Source organism: Primulina tabacum, chromosome 10, assembly GCF_025594145.1.
Source record: "Primulina tabacum isolate GXHZ01 chromosome 10, ASM2559414v2, whole genome shotgun sequence".
NCBI lineage: Eukaryota > Viridiplantae > Streptophyta > Magnoliopsida > Lamiales > Gesneriaceae > Primulina > Primulina tabacum.
This window is the reverse complement of record NC_134559.1, coordinates 2613990-2633868: the sequence shown is the minus strand read 5'-3', so window position 1 is coordinate 2633868 and position 19879 is coordinate 2613990. Positions and strand designations below refer to the sequence as shown.

The 19879-nt window shown below is 37.1% G+C and overlaps 1 protein-coding gene and 1 long non-coding RNA gene across 5 annotated transcripts; one reads left to right on the top strand and one right to left on the bottom strand.

Moving 5' to 3' along the window:
• Positions 1 to 1149: 1149 nt before the first annotated feature.
• On the bottom strand, positions 1150 to 16135 carry LOC142505176 (mediator of RNA polymerase II transcription subunit 12-like). Of its 3 annotated transcripts, none has more exons than XM_075618034.1 (13): positions 15744 to 16135; positions 14490 to 14683; positions 11660 to 11719; positions 11305 to 11410; positions 11143 to 11211; positions 10954 to 11007; positions 10740 to 10847; positions 9518 to 9667; positions 9082 to 9417; positions 6701 to 8979; positions 3278 to 5890; positions 2647 to 2974; positions 1150 to 2051 (listed from the first exon to the last, which is right to left on the bottom strand). In XM_075618034.1, the coding sequence occupies exons 2-13, from the start codon at positions 14615 to 14617 to the stop codon at positions 1602 to 1604; spliced, it is 6681 nt and encodes a 2226-aa protein (XP_075474149.1). In that variant the 5' UTR covers positions 14618 to 14683; positions 15744 to 16135; the 3' UTR covers positions 1150 to 1601. The 3 variants fall into 3 exon arrangements, with proteins under 3 accessions (XP_075474149.1, XP_075474151.1, XP_075474150.1); XM_075618036.1 differs by having other exon boundaries at positions 14490 to 14674; XM_075618035.1 differs by having other exon boundaries at positions 14490 to 14657.
• Positions 16136 to 17633: 1498 nt separating this feature from the next.
• Positions 17634 to 19309, top strand: LOC142506203 (uncharacterized). Of its 2 annotated transcripts, XR_012804540.1 has the most exons (3): positions 17634 to 17810; positions 18268 to 18394; positions 18710 to 19309. It is a non-coding gene; the product is annotated as an uncharacterized LOC142506203 (long non-coding RNA). The 2 variants fall into 2 exon arrangements; XR_012804539.1 differs by having other exon boundaries at positions 18268 to 19309.
• Positions 19310 to 19879: the final 570 nt, after the last annotated feature.

Genomic DNA, 19879 nt, shown 5'->3' with positions numbered 1-19879 from the left:
ATATATTAATATAAAAAATAATATATATTATGAACAAAAATAAACGCTGAGGCAGTTTTATAAGAGTTTTTTATTTTTAAATATAATAATAAATACTGATGTAATGACATACATTACTTATGTGTCTGATATTACATCCACGCCCAAGTAAAAATGAGTAAATAAAAAAATGTAACTTAATGGAATGAGACCATTAATAGATTGATAACAGTTAAAAAAACGTGCATAAGATCAAAATTTTATTTTATTTTTATGCACTATAATCTATAACGGCTAACCTTAAAAGACAGTAATGGAAATAAAAATAAATTTTAAGAGGTGGAATTAAAATTTTAAGAAAATATAAATGTAGGAAAGAAAAAACTTATTCTATTTTATTGATGTATATAGAAATATAGTATATTTGAATATATTATTCTACATTATCTCAAAGATAATAACTATTTTTGACTAAATTACATTTCCCATATTAATTTTGTCCACCTACAAAAATGATATGGTTTGCTCCAATGCCCTCTGAAAATTTATTATCTCGAAACTACTAAACCAGTAGTTAGACCAATATCTGTCTGTGATCATATAGTAGAATTTAGTCCCACGCTGCAGAATTTAAAAAGATGGGACTACTTTGGAGGTGAACTACGTTTATATTTTTTTCATTTTTTAGACAATTTTCTTTCTTTTTGCGGTATTGACAATACCATACGAAATCAATTTTGGATCGATTAGGTGTTGATATGATTGGTCCAAAAGCACTTGATCTGTGTGGACGTGAGCATTACATAAGGCTTCAGAGGTACGTTTTTATGACGGCAAATCGTAAAACAAAAAATGTAGAGGATCTTATTAGTTGATCATTTATGCGCTTTAGGTGGAGTGGCCATTTTACATGCATGAGTAGTTATGCCATATTCGATGTCGCGTTGCTCCAGGGAGATTTGTACAAACGATGCAAAATACAAGGTTTCCTCCCACTTTCTCCCATTTCTTGGTTGTTGCTTCCGTTTCGTGCTAACATTTAAACTCATCCGGTAGGAAGCAGCAGAAATAACTGCAGTGTAAAAGTCAAATTCCTGTTTGCCTCCCTAAAATTACGAGATTTTTCAGATATATATCCAACAAAAGCATCAAACCAAACAGAGACTGCGATCATCAAGAAGCCACAATTCATAACTAAGAGACTAATTGGTAACAAAATATAGCTGAGCATGGAAGAAGCTACAAATTGTACCTGGTACATCAAACTCAGCTCAAAGAAAGGAAAACCCTTATCTATATATATACAACCACCTCTGAATTGTGGCAATAATCGCAGTCCAGAATAGTAAAAGACAAAGGGTTAGTGATGACTGATGAGCAGTACCTGAAATTCCATACCCCGGAAATCCAGGATAATGTAATAACTCAGATTCCGCCACCCACCCCCCCAATTAACAAGGAGCCTTGCAGCAGCAACCGGGTGGGCCGCCAATGCCACGCCCCAACACCCCTCACACCCCGAGCGTCATGGCCGGGAGATGTGCATGAAACACGAGGGGTTCTCAGTCGGCGACCTGGGGAAACTTTGTCACAAAACAATTCAAAAATGAATTTTAGTTGAATCAGCTGTCTTCATCTACTGTTCCAATATATGTGAGATCTGTTTTCCTCATTCTCACTGCCCCCCTGAGCAAATTGGATGCCTTTAAGTTAGTATGATCAGTGCCACTAATTCCAGCAGAGCTGACTGAAGGCTGGCTCGATCCAGCTCCGTCCTCTAACAGGATCCATCTGTCAATCTCCATTTCAAGGTCTTGCTGCAATGACTGCAGATTGGATTTCACATTTGGGGTGGAACGACTTGGCAAGACTGTATTCCTCTGAGGCGGGCTTGTATTACTACGATTTAACATGGTTAATGGATGGCTGGGCTGTAGAAAAGCAAGGGCATCGGATGGAACTGACGGGGGTTGGCAAGAGATTGAGCACTGAACAGAGGGATGAAGAATTGGCATGGCAGTTTGAATGCGCCACCGAATGGTCTGTGGTAATTCCATGCGATCCAAGTCATTCTGCATCAATACATGATAAAGAAGGCTTAGTGTCTCATGACATGAGTTTTAACTCTTAATACATAAATATTCGACCCATTAACTATATTGACCTCTGGAGATATAAGCTTGCAGTACAAGAAAATAGTAGACCTCAACAGTGATGCCAATGAACCAAGCTGACTCTAATTTACTTCATTCGTGTTCGAAATTATTCAGCTTCAATCAAGCTCTGACATTTATGATATTTTTGTCAACAGAATTTTTTAGAGCAATTTTTGCTAATAGCTTGCAGCTTTCATATATTTATTAATTATTATTAATAATATATATAGCATACTTAAGATGGAACGAGCAATGATTCAAGTTTTACTTCTCAATAATTATGGATGGAACAAATCAACCTCGAATCCAAAAATCTAAGTCAAGCCAAGTTCAAGCCTAAATAACTCTTTTTTGGGATTCGGGCTGAGCTTCAAGCTCAAATATGATGAGAAAAAAGTACCATCAGTTCCACTCGATTCACTTGCTTCCCTAGCACTTTTAACACAATATTTTAACAACTGGAGGGAAATCAGAAAGCACACTAATAATTGGCAGGTTAAATAATAAGTACCTGCATGCTTTGAGCCGCTTCACGATCAAAAACAGCATACTCCTTACTGCATTCAGTAGGCTTGGATTCAGACTTAAACCTCAACCAGCTTGGCTGATGGCTGCTCAGTAGCACATGTAGCACTAACAGTAAACAATCAAATAAACTATCCCCAGATAAAAGTACAGCAGCAGTTGATGAAATCTCCATAAAAGAGTCCACATCTCTTTTAGATGAAACAAAAGCAGGATTAACAAAATGACCGGCATCTTCATGCACAACCCTGCTTCCAAGGAGGCGTAAAATCACTGGAGCAAGGGTATATCTCATATTACGTCCTGAAGGCTCCCTAAAAAAATAACATTGGGAACAGGTTAGATAATTAGCCGCAAATAAGGAAGAAAAACATATTTATATTTATGCTGAATATACAAGCAAATTCAACGTCTACCCACGGAACAATTGTTTTAGAATGGAAATTGAAAAATCAAGGGTCATCCACTTCATCATGCCAAACATATCCATTATGCATTGCATAGTGGACGTGAGCCTTTATGACCGAACTACATAAATCCTGGGTTATGTTCATTCCTTTCTTCGTTACATTTTTATTTTCTTTTCGAGTTTCGACCAAAAAAAAAACTAAAATTACCTGTCAGCGCAAATAAGAGGCAATAATCTGAGAAGGAACTGCAATCGCAACGTCAAGGAGGCTCGCAATGCCGCAGGAGAAGGTGGAACAGTATCAGCTGACCCAGTCGATTGTCTGGATATTCCAGGACTGCCACTTTTCCCACTCTTCCTGGTGCTACTTTTATTTGCAGGACTTCCTATTGTAGGAAGGGGTGCTGCAGCTTGCTTTCCAATGCCATGAGTAACTGTATTTATTTGTTGTTCAATATTACTCATCTGCTTGATCATTTCACTAGCAAAATTACTACGCAAGTCATCAGAGCCTTGATCCAAACATGGGAGAACTAGTTTGATAAGAGCTCTCTCGGTCACGTGCTGCTGACTGACAATAAAGCCTTCCACATCCAAAATACCAGGTCCTTTTCCAAACTGATTAAAGTCAGATCCATCATCTACCACTTCTCCTTCTTCAAGGGCACCAGCTTCAGATTTCCATTTTTCTGCTCTGTTGATCACTGGATTTGGATCAGGAGGGCACCATCCCCATGGCTTCCAGAACTGGGGTTTCATACAGGGCTCTTTCAGCTCAGCAGCAATATTTATTACTTTCTGTCTAATTGATTTTTTCCCATAGAGAACTTCCCAGCCTCTCAACAACCATTTTGCCTGTGAGAGCATGGAGTCCTCCAGTGACTTCCCCAAAAGATGGACAACCTCGGAGAACAAGGGCGCAGCATCAGGCCTGACCAATAACCTGGTGAGGATGATTTGGACAAAATTGCTTTCATTTTCAGAAGCAGCGTGTTTGTCAGAACCAGACGAGAAAGATCTTATAGCCTCTGTCAAGGGGATGTCATTTTCCAACTTTTCATTGATAGCCTGCTCATTTAGCAGAAGCCTGAGCTCAACCCACTGCCAATGAAATCTAGCAGGTTGAAGGGTATCCAAAACATGTATAAGTTTGCCCATAAGCTTTTTCACATTGTCTGCACAAAGTTTTTTCAACTCACCTTGACTAGAGATCCAATTCCCATCATCCAGTTTAATTACAGGCTGCGGCATTTTACAATCTATGAGGGAATCCAGAAAAAGCCTTGAACGGAGGGGGATCATGACAGCAATTTTAAAACTGATGTCTGAACCAATAGATTCTAGCACGGACACAAATTCAGAGACAAGGGTATCCGCTGATATGAGATTATATAACCCACAAGTGTCCCTAAGACATATCTCACGAAAAGGCAGGTGCTTTATGGCATCACTCATTGTGACAAACATGGATTGATAAAGCTGATGAAGATCTTCACGTACTCCAATGCTAACATCCAGGATGGGCCTCCATATGACAAATGAAAATATGGAAAAGGCTGGAGGAAAAACTAAGTCCACAGGTAACGTCCGCTGCATTCTGGAAAGAGCTACAATTGAGGCTTCACCCAAGAGCTCAACAATGAATCCATCTGAAACAGTTCTGCAGTTCCCCACAAGCACCCTAAACCAGTTCACAGAAACTTCAATCAAATTTTCCACCTTTAAAACCCCCGTCGAGCGTGCATTTCCATTCGCATTGGATTTCAAACTCCTAGCCAACTGAATTAGATCCAACCCTTCCTTCAATTTGAAAAGGGAAACCATTCTCTCCAGGCTAGCGACTCCTTGAAGAATTGCCCCAATAATGAGTGCAGAAACAGCAGCCGTAGTTCTCGCAGTTCTTCCAAGAATCCCTTTATTAAAATGGTTTGCACTTTCGTTGGTTAAATTTGCATCAAAGTCATGGGCATCAGGAGACAGCTGAACATGGTTACGAGGAGCTTTCCCAGGGGCAAAAGATTGCATGAGAACTGAGGAAGCTTCTGTAGCAAGAGCAACCTCAAAGACCCGGCTTTGGCGGTCCCCGAGTGCTTCCTTCAATATGCATAGGCATGTGATATGTACACGTAAAAGCCGTCGGGCAACATGTAGTGGGCTAGAAGGGGAAGGGGAAGGAGCATTTAGGTGATAATTGCTAGCCACTAGATCAGGAATTCTAGCAATCGATTGTCCAACGTTATTAACAATTGCGGCAATAGCAGATGACACCAGTGAAGGGTCGCCTTCCTGTGCAGCTCCACCAGTTTGTCTCATGCAGTCCATCAGCCCCATCACTAACTGTTGAGCAATCTTATAGCCATCATCCCACTTCTCCACGCTAGGATTTTTGTTTGTCCCGGGTCCAAAAGGCTTCCTATCTTTGTTGTAAAAGTAGTGAGAAGATTCATTTACAATTCTTTGTGCAATCTCTTTCATGCTCAACCCAACTCTAGACAGTCGAACACCAGTTATCTTTTGCCGGAAATAATCATCAAGATCTTCCACACCGTTGGGGACTCCAAGGGGGAAGCCAAAGTCCCCTTCCAAAGATCTTCCAGATTCAAGTTCAGAACCAAGTCTTTTATCACAAGAAGATTTGAAGGTCTTCTCCCATTCAACAACACTACCTACATTGCTATACCTTCTCAAAAGATAACGAGCATAAACTAAAGTTGGTGAACCAGAAAGCCGGCCATTAGAAGCCAAGACAGAAGCACAACGATCCATTGTGGCAGACAAGGTTTCAGGTATAAGATCAGCCGCGACAATTATATTCTCGTACCTGAACCAAAGGAATAAATAACTCAGTGAGATGGAGGGAGATCGATGACTATAACCGCATAGACAATGAAGAATGACTTTATTTTTAAAAAGTAGATCGAAGGATGAGAAACAAAATACAGACATTTGTTTGAAGGAGTAGAAATAATATCGAATAAAATAACCATTTCACATGATTTATAAGTACATCTTATTGGACATTCAAAAAATAAAAAGATAAAACCCATATTCCAAATATTGTACAACTTGCTGTTGAAAAAGATGTATGTATCCCTTCTTTCCCAGCATAAAAATTACCATGGCTACCCTTCCTGAACAACTATTTCATTCTCACTCCTCCAGATTTTAAATAGGAGTTTTGTAATCTTCTTAAACACTAGATTTGGTTTCTGGGAAATGGAAAGCAAGTAAACGAAGCATAATTTCCTCCATTGGGACTTAAGAAAAAAATCTGGATTTGAGGCTCAGGTATAAGTAGGGTTGCATTATTGCAAACACCAACCAATACCTCCAACTTTGCAATTCAAACAGATTTCCTCTTAAATTTAGTTGCTGTTTTCTCTCAACTTCCTTCCATCTCCATTTCCAACACACCTGTGATGGTTTTGTCGTGAGGCTAGCCATTCAAAATTTCAAGGAATTATTAAGACCGGCTATTTTTTGGTTTCAAATACTTAAAAGGACATGCTCCCTCGACAGAGGTTTTTCTGGCTTACTTTAATTCGTGGTCTACAGAGTTCTAAAAAAGTATAAAATGTTTATAGAGCAATTAAAAATAGGAAGAAAAAGAGCATAGAAATCCAATGGAAACCTGCGTATGGATGATAAAAGAAATGCCTCCCCCACTTCACAAGCATGGTATTCCACCGCTCTAGGAAGCATCAGGATATTTCTTCCGTGAGTTGGGGTGGTAAAACTAGTATTGCCAGGAAGTTTTTGCAACAACCGTAAGAGAAATCTTGTTGCTGAAACTAATTCATTACAAACATCCATGATGTATAAAATTGCTGATAGTTCATCTTCACCAAGCCTCCATCGAGTCGAGCATCGCTCTTCAGCAGCCTGAAAAGTCCTACCATATTGACCAATCTTGGTTGTAGTCTTTTCAGCCTCTTCTATAAGCTGCTTTACAGAAGATATCAACCATACAGCCATTGTCCTCTTCTCTAGAAATCGCATCTGCTTCAGCAGTTTTCCTATTGAAACAACATCTACAGAGTGTGGCTTTCCGGTCCCACTAACTGATTTTGCCACATCATCAAAACCAGTTCTATGGTGTGGGCACCCTATCCTACTTTCACTCACATGGCTCGTGGATGCTCCCTGGCTACCTTCAATTCGGGCAGCAGCTAATTGTGAAAGACTTTGAGTTTTACGGCCAGATTTCTGCCTACCCCTTGATGCCAACTTTACAGGCTTGGGAGGTGGTTCTGCTTTATATGTATCTGAAAATTTCATACCCTTTCTAACCCACCATAATTCTTCTTCATCCGCTAAATTTGACTGTGTGTACCAGCTCTGTTCCTCGCTCAATTTTTGTCTCTTCACTCTCCTGCATTCTTCACATCCGGCTATTTCTTCAGTGACATCTGATTTACTATTTTCCCCAACCGGCTTCTGCAGACTACCTTGAGATTCATCAACTCCAGCTTCTGTCAAGAATGAAGTTGGAAATTGCAGTAGTGCAGAGATGGAAGCCTTTAATTCTTCTAGCTTAGTATCATTGTAAACATTTGTGGTTGATGAATAGGATGTTCCCTTTAAACACCATTGATCGATAGAAGATGAAGAGGCATTTCCAACTTGAGAACCACAACGATCCTTTCTTTTCTTTCCAGAAATGTTTATCTCGGCTGTAGTTTTATTGTATCCTGATAGCCTCTGAAGTACCAGTCGGCGTTCATTTGAGTACACATTCATTGCCTCCAAAATTTCAGGTGATTCAACAATATGAGCTTCTTTCAAAACTTCCATTACATAGGGAGGTGGCAACTGCTTTAAGATTTTGTGGTGTCTCTTAAGTCTTTCCAGGTCAGTCATAGGACCATTCCCATCCATTATTCCACTTACAATCAGCTGCCTGACATATACTGGTGGGCTAAAGATACCAGACACCATACATTCTCTTATCAAAAGTTGCAGTCGCTTAAAACCTTCTCCATTATGTACTTCATGTTGATCAATCCAACATACAATAACATCGTGCAAAGGACTAGGGCTCTCAAAACTACCTGAAAAATCTTTTCTAGTCCGATCGCAGCAATGATATTTTTGAATATTACTCGCCTTTAATTTTAGAAGTCGCACAGCCAAAAATATCTGAGAGAAGTCTTTTTTACCAGAGAATTTCAATCCATGAGGAGGAACAGTACGAAAATCCCTAAATTCACAAGTTGCCCACTCACAAATGAAGAAGACAGAACAGAGTAATGATGAATTCACTGTCTCAATATATTTCAGTGACATGTGCAAACAGGGGCTCACTTCTGCAAGCCATCTTTCAGCAACAGGTCCATCCCAAAGATTTTCAAAGAGCAACTTGTAAGAAACTCCAATATCTCCATGCATGAGAGCTTGGTCCAATAGCTGCAAGGCTTTAGCCGCGTTATGACCAGGATGATGTGGTCTGGCAGTTCTAGATAGGATCTCGGCACGTTTTTTAATAGATGATACAATACCATGAAAGGAAAAGGATTCCACGTGAACTTCTGGATTTTTGTCTTTATGAACTCTAGCAACTTCATTTTTCCCATCCCTCGGCTTCCCAGTATCTTTGGTTATTCTTGATAAATAACTTCCATCATTTACCATATGACTTATCACACTCGTTGGCAAAGGAAAACAATGCAATGCAACAAAAGTATCGGGTACAGCTAAGATTAAATATCGAAGCATCTCAACAACAGCAGAAAGAGTATATGCCCGCCGAGAATTCTCGACAAGATCAGAACCTCCAGGAGAAGGCTCTCGGATGAAACGAACAGCTATCCCCGCCAAAGTGCGCACATAAATCTGAGATAAAACCACTGTTTCTATCACACCATATATTATGGGCAATAACAACTGCAGGACACACAGCAATTCCTTTTCCTGCAGCAACATGATTTAACGCATTAAAACCCAGAAGAAAACAAATTCAACACAAGCCAAATATTTTCCACACATCGAAAACAAACAGGGAAGGAGCTATACCTGTAGTTGATTGAGGACCCAATCAATAATAAGAGAAGGGACAAGCAGTCCTTCATTGTGATGCCAATGAATAATCCTAACCACGTACCACCATTTTGTGTAGAGAGAAGGTTCCCCGCCGTCCATGACTGATGAAATTTGCTGTGCTGACCCAGCATAAACCATTTGTGACGACCGATCACGAAAGTTTAAAGATGAATGAGAATTGTTTCTTGTAATAAATTCATCCAAGAGAAGCTGCAAATATTCGATAACATCTTTTGTCCATTGATCTGAACGTGTCAAATGGATTTTGTCATGCAACCCTGAAGAGCTATTGGAAGTGGCCGGACGAACCTTCATGATTAAACCATAATCCATCTTTCAATGTAGTAAAAGTCAACTAAGTAAAAGAAATATCTTGCAATTATTTTTTCCCTGATTAAAGGATCCATACCTGATTAAGATAGGTTACTTTGATGAACCATGTTGCTCTCAGTAAAGGAACATTATTTCTAATAAGAACTTCAAAAAGTGAATTCTTTCTATAACCATGAGGAACATGGTCAGCCAACACACGTAATCTTTTATGTGGTTGAGACAAACCCTGCCAAAGGGCTCAAATGTTATATCAAAACTGCTTTGCTGGACATTTTGATAACACTAAAATCAAAATCACATGAAGCATAACTAGGCAGTGGAAAAGAAACACAAAACAGCATCATCATATAATTTCAACATGCAAACATGGTTTAACATCTAAAAACATATGCATAGAGAAACAAACCAGTCAGTACAATAATGAGCATTTAAGAAGCTCCCAAGGTAATTTGATGCACAGTGATATATGATCAGCAATAAGTACTATTAGAAAAAGAGGCCAAGTCTGCCAGAAAGTCCTACTCAAATCTCCATCACTTGCAAGTCTAACATCATGCGCCAGACAAAAAACTACAAATAAGTACATAGCTAACTGACCAACACACTAAGATAGAATGATGTGCTAATCTAAACAAGTAGAGAATAAAACAGATGGAGACTTGAAGTGTCTCGTGTTTAATTTTAATATCTACTGTGGATCACTATTAATGATCATTATTTGAACCCCAGATATATGAACAATTTTATAATGATGGCAACTAGAAAAGAAAATTCATCACCCATAAAACTAGAAATCAACATCACAAGCATAATCTAATTTTAGGAATGTATATTACATCTCCGTATCATATGCGCCAAGGGGGTAAGCTATAACGCGTATTGAAGCATTGTGCACTAACTACAAGAGCATTTTTTGCCTTTAGGTGCCTTGAGTGTCATGCTATATTATAAAGCATATTTTGATGTCATGACAGAGTTCAATAATCAATAGGACCTTTCCATTCAAGAGCAATGCATGATGCACCGAATAATTCAAGGGAATCCAATTTTGTTATTTAACCAGAATAGAATAAACGCAGTCATATAAGTAAATCGCAAATCATACAGATAATTTGCACAAATGTTGTGAAGCTAGCAAAAGTTTGTTCATTAAAGACTTGCTTTCATACTTTTCAACCAAAATAATATCCATGTTCGTAACAGTGTCATCTAAAATCAGAGAACACTTGACAGAATAAGAATATAATGAATATATCAATTCATGCAGCAAGTTCACACATTAAATAGAGCACACAAACCTCAATCCATTTCTTTCGGAAGTCCTCCCCGTATGATCTTTGCTCGGGGAAAATGCCAGATTTAGTTAATAATGCACCAGAAAGTGGAACACCATAAACTTGGCCAGCCTACACAGATCACAAGAAGCAAATACGTGTAAAATTATCGTGTGAAATGAAATGGAAAAAGATCTCTCTGTCAACTTTGAGGATGAGTGGGGAAGAAGTGAAACACCTTGCGCTTTTGAGCACGAGACTCGTTGATGGCTCTGTGACATTTTCTAATGGTCTGCATATAAATTTAGATTTCTCAGTTCAATCCAACCATGATTACAGATGAAAGCAAATAACAAGTGTGCTTGTAAAGTCATTGAATATACCGAACAATAAGGGATTTCTTCTTGTTAGTATTTTCATGTCATACCTCTTTGCTTTTGAGAATGATAGGCTTTGTAAAAGCAGCAACCTGTGATAGTGAAATTTCTCTGGCTTCCTGATTTAGTTCAACCACAGAAACTAGATATGAGGATAAATGAAGAAAAAGCAATGAGAAACCTAATGTGAAGAAAGGAGTTGCAAAAATTACATCAAGTCCTTCAACCGTCTCTCTGTAACCTGATTGCACATACTCCCTGGTAAGTGCTTCCTCAGGACAATTTGGAGATTGCGGATCGAAGTCGGGTGGCCCAAGCCTATAAACATCAAATAAAGTCTAAGTAGGATAACAACAATAGCAAAACATTGTGCACAAACTTGGAAACAATCCTCAGAATATAAAACAGGACGAGGACGATAAAACAAAGCATGATGGTCTTTCTAATGTTCTAACTCAGCAGTTACATATAGAGAACAAGAAAAAAGAAGCAAAAAAAATATTTGCCCATACAAAATCGGAAAATGTGAGGAATCACTGAAAAGAAGCCACGTTACTTGAAACTTACCGTGAATTCAATTGTTCTTTATCACACCTCAATCTGTACGGTGCGAGCTGTGATGAGCGCCTATAAAAAAAACATAAACATCTTATTCAAGGGTGAAATAAATTATTGAACAACGTGACTTCACCAGATAATACTCACACAGAAAATTATCAAACTTAAGATGTGACTTTTGACATGCCACCCCTACCAGGTAAACCATCATATCAACACCATTACATTTGTTTGACATAAACTTACGATACAGAGAGACGAAAGCGTGAGTTAACCAGGTAACTGCTTCAATACCAAACATGCCAGAGTCTGCTGGCATGCATTTAAATGCAAGAGGATCACGCATCACTAAGAAAAGGCAAAACCATAGCAGCATCTACTTTATAAATAAAGGTGAGGCCAATTTCAACAAGAAAAAATTCCCACCACCATGGGAAACTTGTCCCTTTTATGCAAGTGCAACCCTTCTCAAGTCACAGCAACTACAGTAGTTACCACGTATAAAAGACAGATTTTGCAATTTCAGACAAGGTGATATCCAAAGATTTTTATTTTTTTAAAGGATACACATAGATTTTAGGAACACAACGGGTGAAACATTTTCAAACTAAAAATAGCTATTAAGATGGATATAAGGATTCAAGGGGAATCTGTGAACACATGGAAATATATTTAATATGAAGAGTAATTCTTGTTAATCGTAAATATGAAAAAAGTAAAGCACGCCTCTGATAGTCAAACCATCAAAAGGAGAAATAGCATTAAGGACAATAAAATTTCATTCACTTTCTAAATAAAGTAACAAAGTCAATTAATCTAACACCCACTGTTTACCAACTCAAGATGTGCAAATCCTATCATGTGCATGGATTCTCAAAATTCTACAATGCGCCCTTCAAACATTTAATAGCATACACAAATAGGAAACTAATAGTCAACTTGAGCATATGTGCACAAAAAAAACTATGTTTCCGGAATATAAGAATAAAGAAAGGCATAAACACGTGTCACAATCTGAGGATGCAGCAGCTCAAACATTCCAAATCTGGCGATGACCGAAAAACTTTTCTTGATATTTAAAAAAAACCATGTTCCATAATTGGATCATTGATACATAAATATTTAGCATTCTCTAGTCTCTACTTCACACAATTTAGCACCATTCAACATGGGGTACCAGGTAAAACATGAAGTACCAAAGTATTGAGAAGGACAAACAGCCGTGGGATGCCTTTGTTCGTTGCATAAGAAATATGTCAAACAATTGTCTATGTATTTTAGGTAGTATGACCATGCGGTGTGTATAAATTCTGGGATATACTTTTAAGTGTTCTGTCAGGTTTCACAATATCCCAATACTGGAATAATTGACAATAATCTTAAGGCGTAATAAGGCTTTGCCAGACACGTGTTAAGAAGCTCAAGGACCAAAAAGATAAAGAAATGCCACTTTCTTGGAGGGGAAAACATTTAAAGAATCAGAAACTCATTATTTGTATGACATAAATTTTAAATGAATCAAATAGAAACCTGTCATCATCGATGAGAAAAGAATTATCGGTACCGAATTGCCAGATGTTCGACATAACAGCTTAACAATGTGATCTAATGTCACAAATAGGGGTGGGCGTTTGTGATCGGGTATCGGGTACCCGATCCGACCCGATCGGGTAATAACCGATCGAGTCGGGTATTTATCACAAATTTATTTTCAGGTAGAAACCCGAAAAACCATTTTCGGGTTAGTCTCAGATAGTAATTTACTATCTGAAAAAAATTCGGGTACCCGAAATATATATATATATATATGATGTTTTATATTTTAAAATAAGGAATAAATAAAAAACTAAATCCCTAATTCTAGTACTCTACTGTCAATCCCTCCCAATGTTTTGTTGCGTCTCAGCCGCCTCTTCTCAAAAAGTGAGTGTACATTTGATTAAGTCGGACAAACACCTCATCGCTACCTTAGATCCAAGGGTAACCGAAAAAAATAGAATTTTTGACATAAATTTCGGGTAACCGAAATCGGGTACCCGACAATACCCGAAAATTTTGGGTACCCGAACCATCGGGTAGCACCGATTAAAGTTCGGGTTCGGGTAGTATCCGACTTGAACTACCCGAACCCGTGACATCCGACCCGACGCCCACCCCCTCACAAACTCGAAAGAAAGGATTAAAAAATGTCAATCCAACTCTGTGGACTGTGTGGTCGTGCCAAGAGTAACTCAGTTGGCAACTGGGAAGCAGAAAGAGTAGGGAAATTGGCTGCTAAAGCTTAACACTCAGTTGAGACACATCACAGGTTATATAGGTTACTGAGGGAAGCAACTCCATGGACCAAGTTCAGTATACATAAGGTGAAGAGAGTGAGTCCAATACAGAGTGACCGAAGGACTGTTATCATCTTAAAGATTCAAGAAGCACATCAGAACTTCTGAGAGTTTTTCCTTGTGGAGAAAAAGTGAGAAACTGGGTCAATTTGTATGAGTGCTTGTACTTGTAATCCAAAGACATTGTTCAAAGTAGAGCCTCCCGTGGATGTAGGTCCAATGTAGTGGCCGAACCACGTAAATTCCAGTATTCTTACTTTCTGTCATCGATATATGGTTTCTCGTGCGGATTCTTAATTGAATATTCTGATCGAAAAGGGTTTTGTGCGATTGAGTTTTTGATCTACTATAGAAAAGATTTTCTGGTAGATAAACTCTACAAACAACAATGATGCAGTTGCTTATCCAACTTTCAGCAATTGTCAACTGAGACTCCACTACACAATACGTAAATCCATGTACGTGAAGATTCATGATGCATGGCCGATTATAGAATTAATTACCTCGAATTCAGAGAAAAGTTGGGAGGGACTGCAGATGGATCAGCACGGGATGTTTCCCTTGCTTGTATCCCACTAATTGCACTGCTATTAACTGCACTGGTGCAGCTACCAGAATGATACCTTTGCATCTCTTGCAACAATTATCTGCATGCTGCCACCAGCATCGAGCTGCAACAAAATATATGCTGCACAATCTGTGATTGTAATTTCTTCAGAACATAATATATTTCAGAGCAAGTCACGACATAACTTATAAGAAAATACCAAGGAAAATGCTGATGGAACGCGCAGACAAAGCATGTGCGTCAAACATAAATATCGAGAAAAATATAAGTTTCGTATTAATATAAAATATATAAACAAAAATTAATTCCCCGTAGTACTTGACCGCCGCGTGGTCATAAAATTATAGCATAGACGTCTAAAGAGTCTCATATCATGATGAGTGATTATAATATGAAGCTAATGTGTTGGAGGAACGTTGAATTATATATCCTTGGGATGAAGAAAATAGAAAATTATAAAAAGAGGTTTCATTAAATGCGAGAAAGTTGTCTTATTAACCCAAAACAGATTTAAAAACAAAAATTGACCGACTAAATGGGGACACCATAAACAGATCGATGTCATCAAATGCTTTCTAAATTTCTATCCGTTATCTAACCGCTTGCTACACCAAGTCCGAAGGAAAACCTTCTTGAAAAAATGCATTTAAATACTTCATAACTGATTACCCTGGTATGAAACACATCACAGAAAATGAATCTAAAATGCATATAAGACCAAGGCTTCTATATTTCAGTATTGATCAGTGGAAAAAACCACTTGAAGTTACGCTACGAATTTATTAGGATGACAAAGAATACTATATTTACCTCTAACCGAAACACATCCATTAATGCAAAAAAGATCAACCACCTGAAAATCAAGTAAATTCATGCTACTTCTCCGCCCGAACTCCGGATTGCCCCCGGAAACATGGAGCACTTCAAACATAAATACCAAAAAGGAAAGCCACTAATTCTCTCTCTCTCCCCCTCCCTCCACCGCCCACCAAGAACGAGTTCAAGAAAAACTTGAATCCGTAACATAAACAAGCAAACTGCACCACCTCTACTCCTTAGCAAATCTACACTCATTTAAACTATCATATAAATTAAACGGAGCCAATCAAAAAAGATCACGTAAAATATTACTAACAAAATATTACACTTCCAATTTTCAGCAAGTGGAAGAAACCAATCGAAACAATACCTGATAAGTAACACACCGTAACTCCAGAAATTTCCGAATCTGTTCAGACAATGAGCCCTGAATTTGAACTTCGAAGTTCAAGATTTAGGCCAAGGATCAAATCAACAAAACCCAAAAGCTAGGGTTTTTTTCACAATATAACTTGAATTGAGGATCCGATAGAGGAAATTCGGAACCGAAAAAGAAAGATTGAAATGTGAGCGTGAAAAACAAAAGCTTATGTAAGATTAGGAATTGAAATCGAGTAGGAATAATCCAATTGCGGAATTGCTAGTGCAAGTGCTTTTGCTGTATGTATCGACGTATGTATATGCGCGACATATAATAGTTTATATATATATATTTAGAGAGAGGTAGGGAGAACGAAGAGTCTTTGTTGACACCGGAGGAATGAAGCTTGGGGGGTGGGGTTTAACTACCTAGCTTATTTTAATTTTAATCTTAATTTTTTTTGGGATTTTGATGAAAAAAATCATGAACTCTTCTTTTTTAAAGTAAAATCATAAAAAATTTTTCGTCAACAAAAATCATGAAAATTTTCTGTTACAGTTTTTCACAGAATTTTTTGTTTCGTTTTGAACGATTAATCAACTCCTTTTTCAAAAAAAAATATGGCTTCTTAACTTGAATTGTTGTTCTTTCGAACAATTCGAGAAAAAAATTTATAAGTTAGTGTGATGAAATTCATTTGTTAGAAATTTCAAATAATTCGAATTTGAGTATGGTCATTAAATGTGTTTATGAATTACATCATACATATCATCGAAATATTACTCGAATTTGAGGGAATTGTTCGAGGTCTATATAGATATTATGAAAAACATTAAGTATAAGGCAAAAACTTGTGTGAGACGATCTCACGAGTCGTATTTTGTGAGACGAATCTCTTATTTGGATCATCCGTGAAAAAATATTACTTTTTATGCTAATAGTATTACTTTTTATTGTAAATATCGGTAGGGTTTATCCATCTCACATATAAAGATTCATGAGACCAGTCTCGCAAGATACTTATTGTAATTATAATCAAATTCGTGAATGATTTCAGTGAGCATAATGCTTCACATACCAATTGTGCATACTATTATATCACATAAATAATGTTTTTCTATTGTCATTATTTTCGAACAAAAGTGTACATATATGTTCAAATGTATTCCTTAATTTCAAGTAATTGGAAATCAAAAAAAAAAACAAAAAAAACTTGTGTGTAAACATTCGGTTTAAAACAGTTATTTTTTGGTATAAAATAGTGAAAAAGGTTTATTAAAAAAATTGAAGAAAAAACCTAAAAAAACCAAGTATATTTTTAAAAAGCTAACCAAATAAATCATTTATGGAGTGAAAAACAAAGAAATTTAAAAATACTCTTTTTGTTGGAAGAATTTTTGTCCTCCAAAAGCTAAGCCATCTGTCATATATTAGATCCAAAATAAAAAACAAAAAACTTGTGTGAGACGGTCTGACGGATCGTATTTTATGAGACAGATATCTTATTTGGGTTATACATGAAAAAATATTAATTTTTATGCTAAGAGTATTATTTTTTATTGTGAATATCGGTAGAGTTGACATGTCCCACAGATAAAAATTCGTAAGATCGTCTTACAAAAGACCTACTCAATATCAAATAAAATATTATTAGAGTTGAAAATCTATCCTCCAAATAAAATATAAGTTTGTTTAGAATTATTGACAGATTGATTTGATTTGCAAATTTTACGAAAATATATAATATTACATCTAGGTCGATTAATTTTAAATATATTCAAATAATTTTAAGAAAATAAAATTATAAATTTTAAATTCACTCTTTTGTATATTTATATTTTATTCTATTTATATTATTAATGTGTTTTGTTTAATTATTTACGATAAAATTAAAATCCATTTACCCAAATACATTTAAAAAACAACGAACAATTCGAGTGATCCAACAAAGAACCATACGTAGTGAGATGGAGTGAGCTGTCTGGATCCGATTTCAACCCCTAACTAACGAACACAAGCTGCCCTAACTTCGGTTGGTCGTGAAGCGATTACTTTTTGATTGGTATTGAGGTTTTTGTAAGTATCAAACAATTTTTTAGCTCAATTTTGTTTGATTAACCAGTTTCAATAACAGTTGGTTTGCACGAATGCGATTGAATTAAAATTGCTATTCCCTGACAAGGAATTTGCTAGTGCGGGAGAGTTGCGTATTTGTGAAAAAAATAAACTTTTATGTATGAGATTTGGAGCAATTGTACTCGGCTCCAATGGCTCTGCCCTTTATGTGGATTTCACTCATTATGTTGTCATCCAACAGCTTACTTTGATTGTAAATTTTCTAGTTGATTGTAAAAAGGCAGTAAATACAGGAACCTGTGTGTTAATGCTGTGGAAAAAGATTGAAAATGAAGGCGTGCCTGTCTTGTTTTTTGGGATTGCGAATTTAGTTGATTATGTATAGGAAAAACATGTTTACCCGATTGGGAATATAAAGCGCTCATTTGTTCCGATCTCCTTACTTTTCATATTGTAGTTTATCTGCTCTTGCTTGATTACAGCGATGGTTATCATTGATTATCAGGTGTGAGGAGATAACAATGAATGGCGTAGAGAAGAAATTTCGACCTCAACTGGTGAAGTTGGACAGATAATCCAAACTGGTATAAACGGTTTCTTGCTGTTTAACTGAGGGCATTTTACATGGTAGGAACAAGCTGAATCAACTGTCAAAATCTCCGAATTCGCTGAGTTTGAGGATTTTATTCTCAATTGAATTGAAACGCCGGTCTCCTCAACACAGCCCATTTATTAACCTGTTGTTTTGTCTTCATATTTTTTTCTGCATACATGATTCATTTCTTGCCATACCCCGAGAGTATGGTTAGGTTAATGTTTTCTTTGCGATACTGGCTTGAAGTTTGTGTCAAGTTACAAAAGCTATCAATGACAAGCCATCTTATGTGCTTTACATACAGGCTGAGCAGTGGGAGTGGATCCTCAGTGAGTGAGAAATTAGTTGTAGTGGAATTGGAAGGCCGCCCTGCTAGGCAAATACATCTCCCCGGCAAAACTTGTAGCAGAGTCATTCATTTGCGTAGGATCACAATCTTTGAGATTTTGTAGGCTTGGTATTGGTGCAACAGTACCAAGAGAGTCCAAAGTTGCGCCACCAAGTGATCCCGTTGAAAGAAATTTGCTCTCCAAGTTAAACGCCAACAAATGAAAAGTTATCGACGGAGACGAGGAATTAGGGCCATCTGCAAAAAATAGAGATTTGGATGAAGAATGTGAGGAAGATGAGTCAGAAAGTAAAACCAAAGCATTTGCAAAGAGAAGACCCGTGAGGTTAACATCACCTTTTATGGTAAAAAGGAAGCATGTTATAGCTGGCATATTTTGCTCTAGTTAGAACGGGCAAATGCCCAAACAGACAGATGTAAACTAAGATTTCACTTTTACCTAAATAATAATAACAAAAAGAATTATATTTCATGTACACTTATTCCCCCAAAGGCTAAAACTAAGTTCTCTGTTTTTGTTTTTTTATGAGTTATAATCCAAAACCAAGTTCTTGACTGTATTTGGTCAGGGAATGCTCCTCAAATTGAGGAGTGGAGCGGCCACCACGTACTAGCAAGCAAATGCTTACGTGTATTTGACTGGTGATTTTTTCCCTCAGAAATAAAATTTCGTAAATCAAGAAAATTATATAGCAAATATTCTCGGTACTGTCTAGACACGGATATAATGTAGGCTACCGACTACCTCATCATAACAAGTATCATAAGAAAAAAGAGAATGACTATAAAAAAAAATTTAATCTTAATAAACATGCTATCTATAACAAAGCCGATATTCTATAAGGTTGTATTTGAACAGATAGATTTGGATTTAAAAATTTCAAATTTATAATAACAAATCGAATTATTTATTTAGATAAATTTATTTGACAATCAATTTCAAATTCTTATTTTTTTAATAATTGTGATGGGTGTACCATCGAATTGCGTCTTAACTTCAACTTTAACTTGGCGTGCACTTTGTATTAAACAGTTACAAATGCTTGAAAGGGTCGATTTCGTGACAAGTATCATGGTCTTTGCTTCCTCGGTAGCTCCCATGGAATCACAGTTTCTTTTATAATT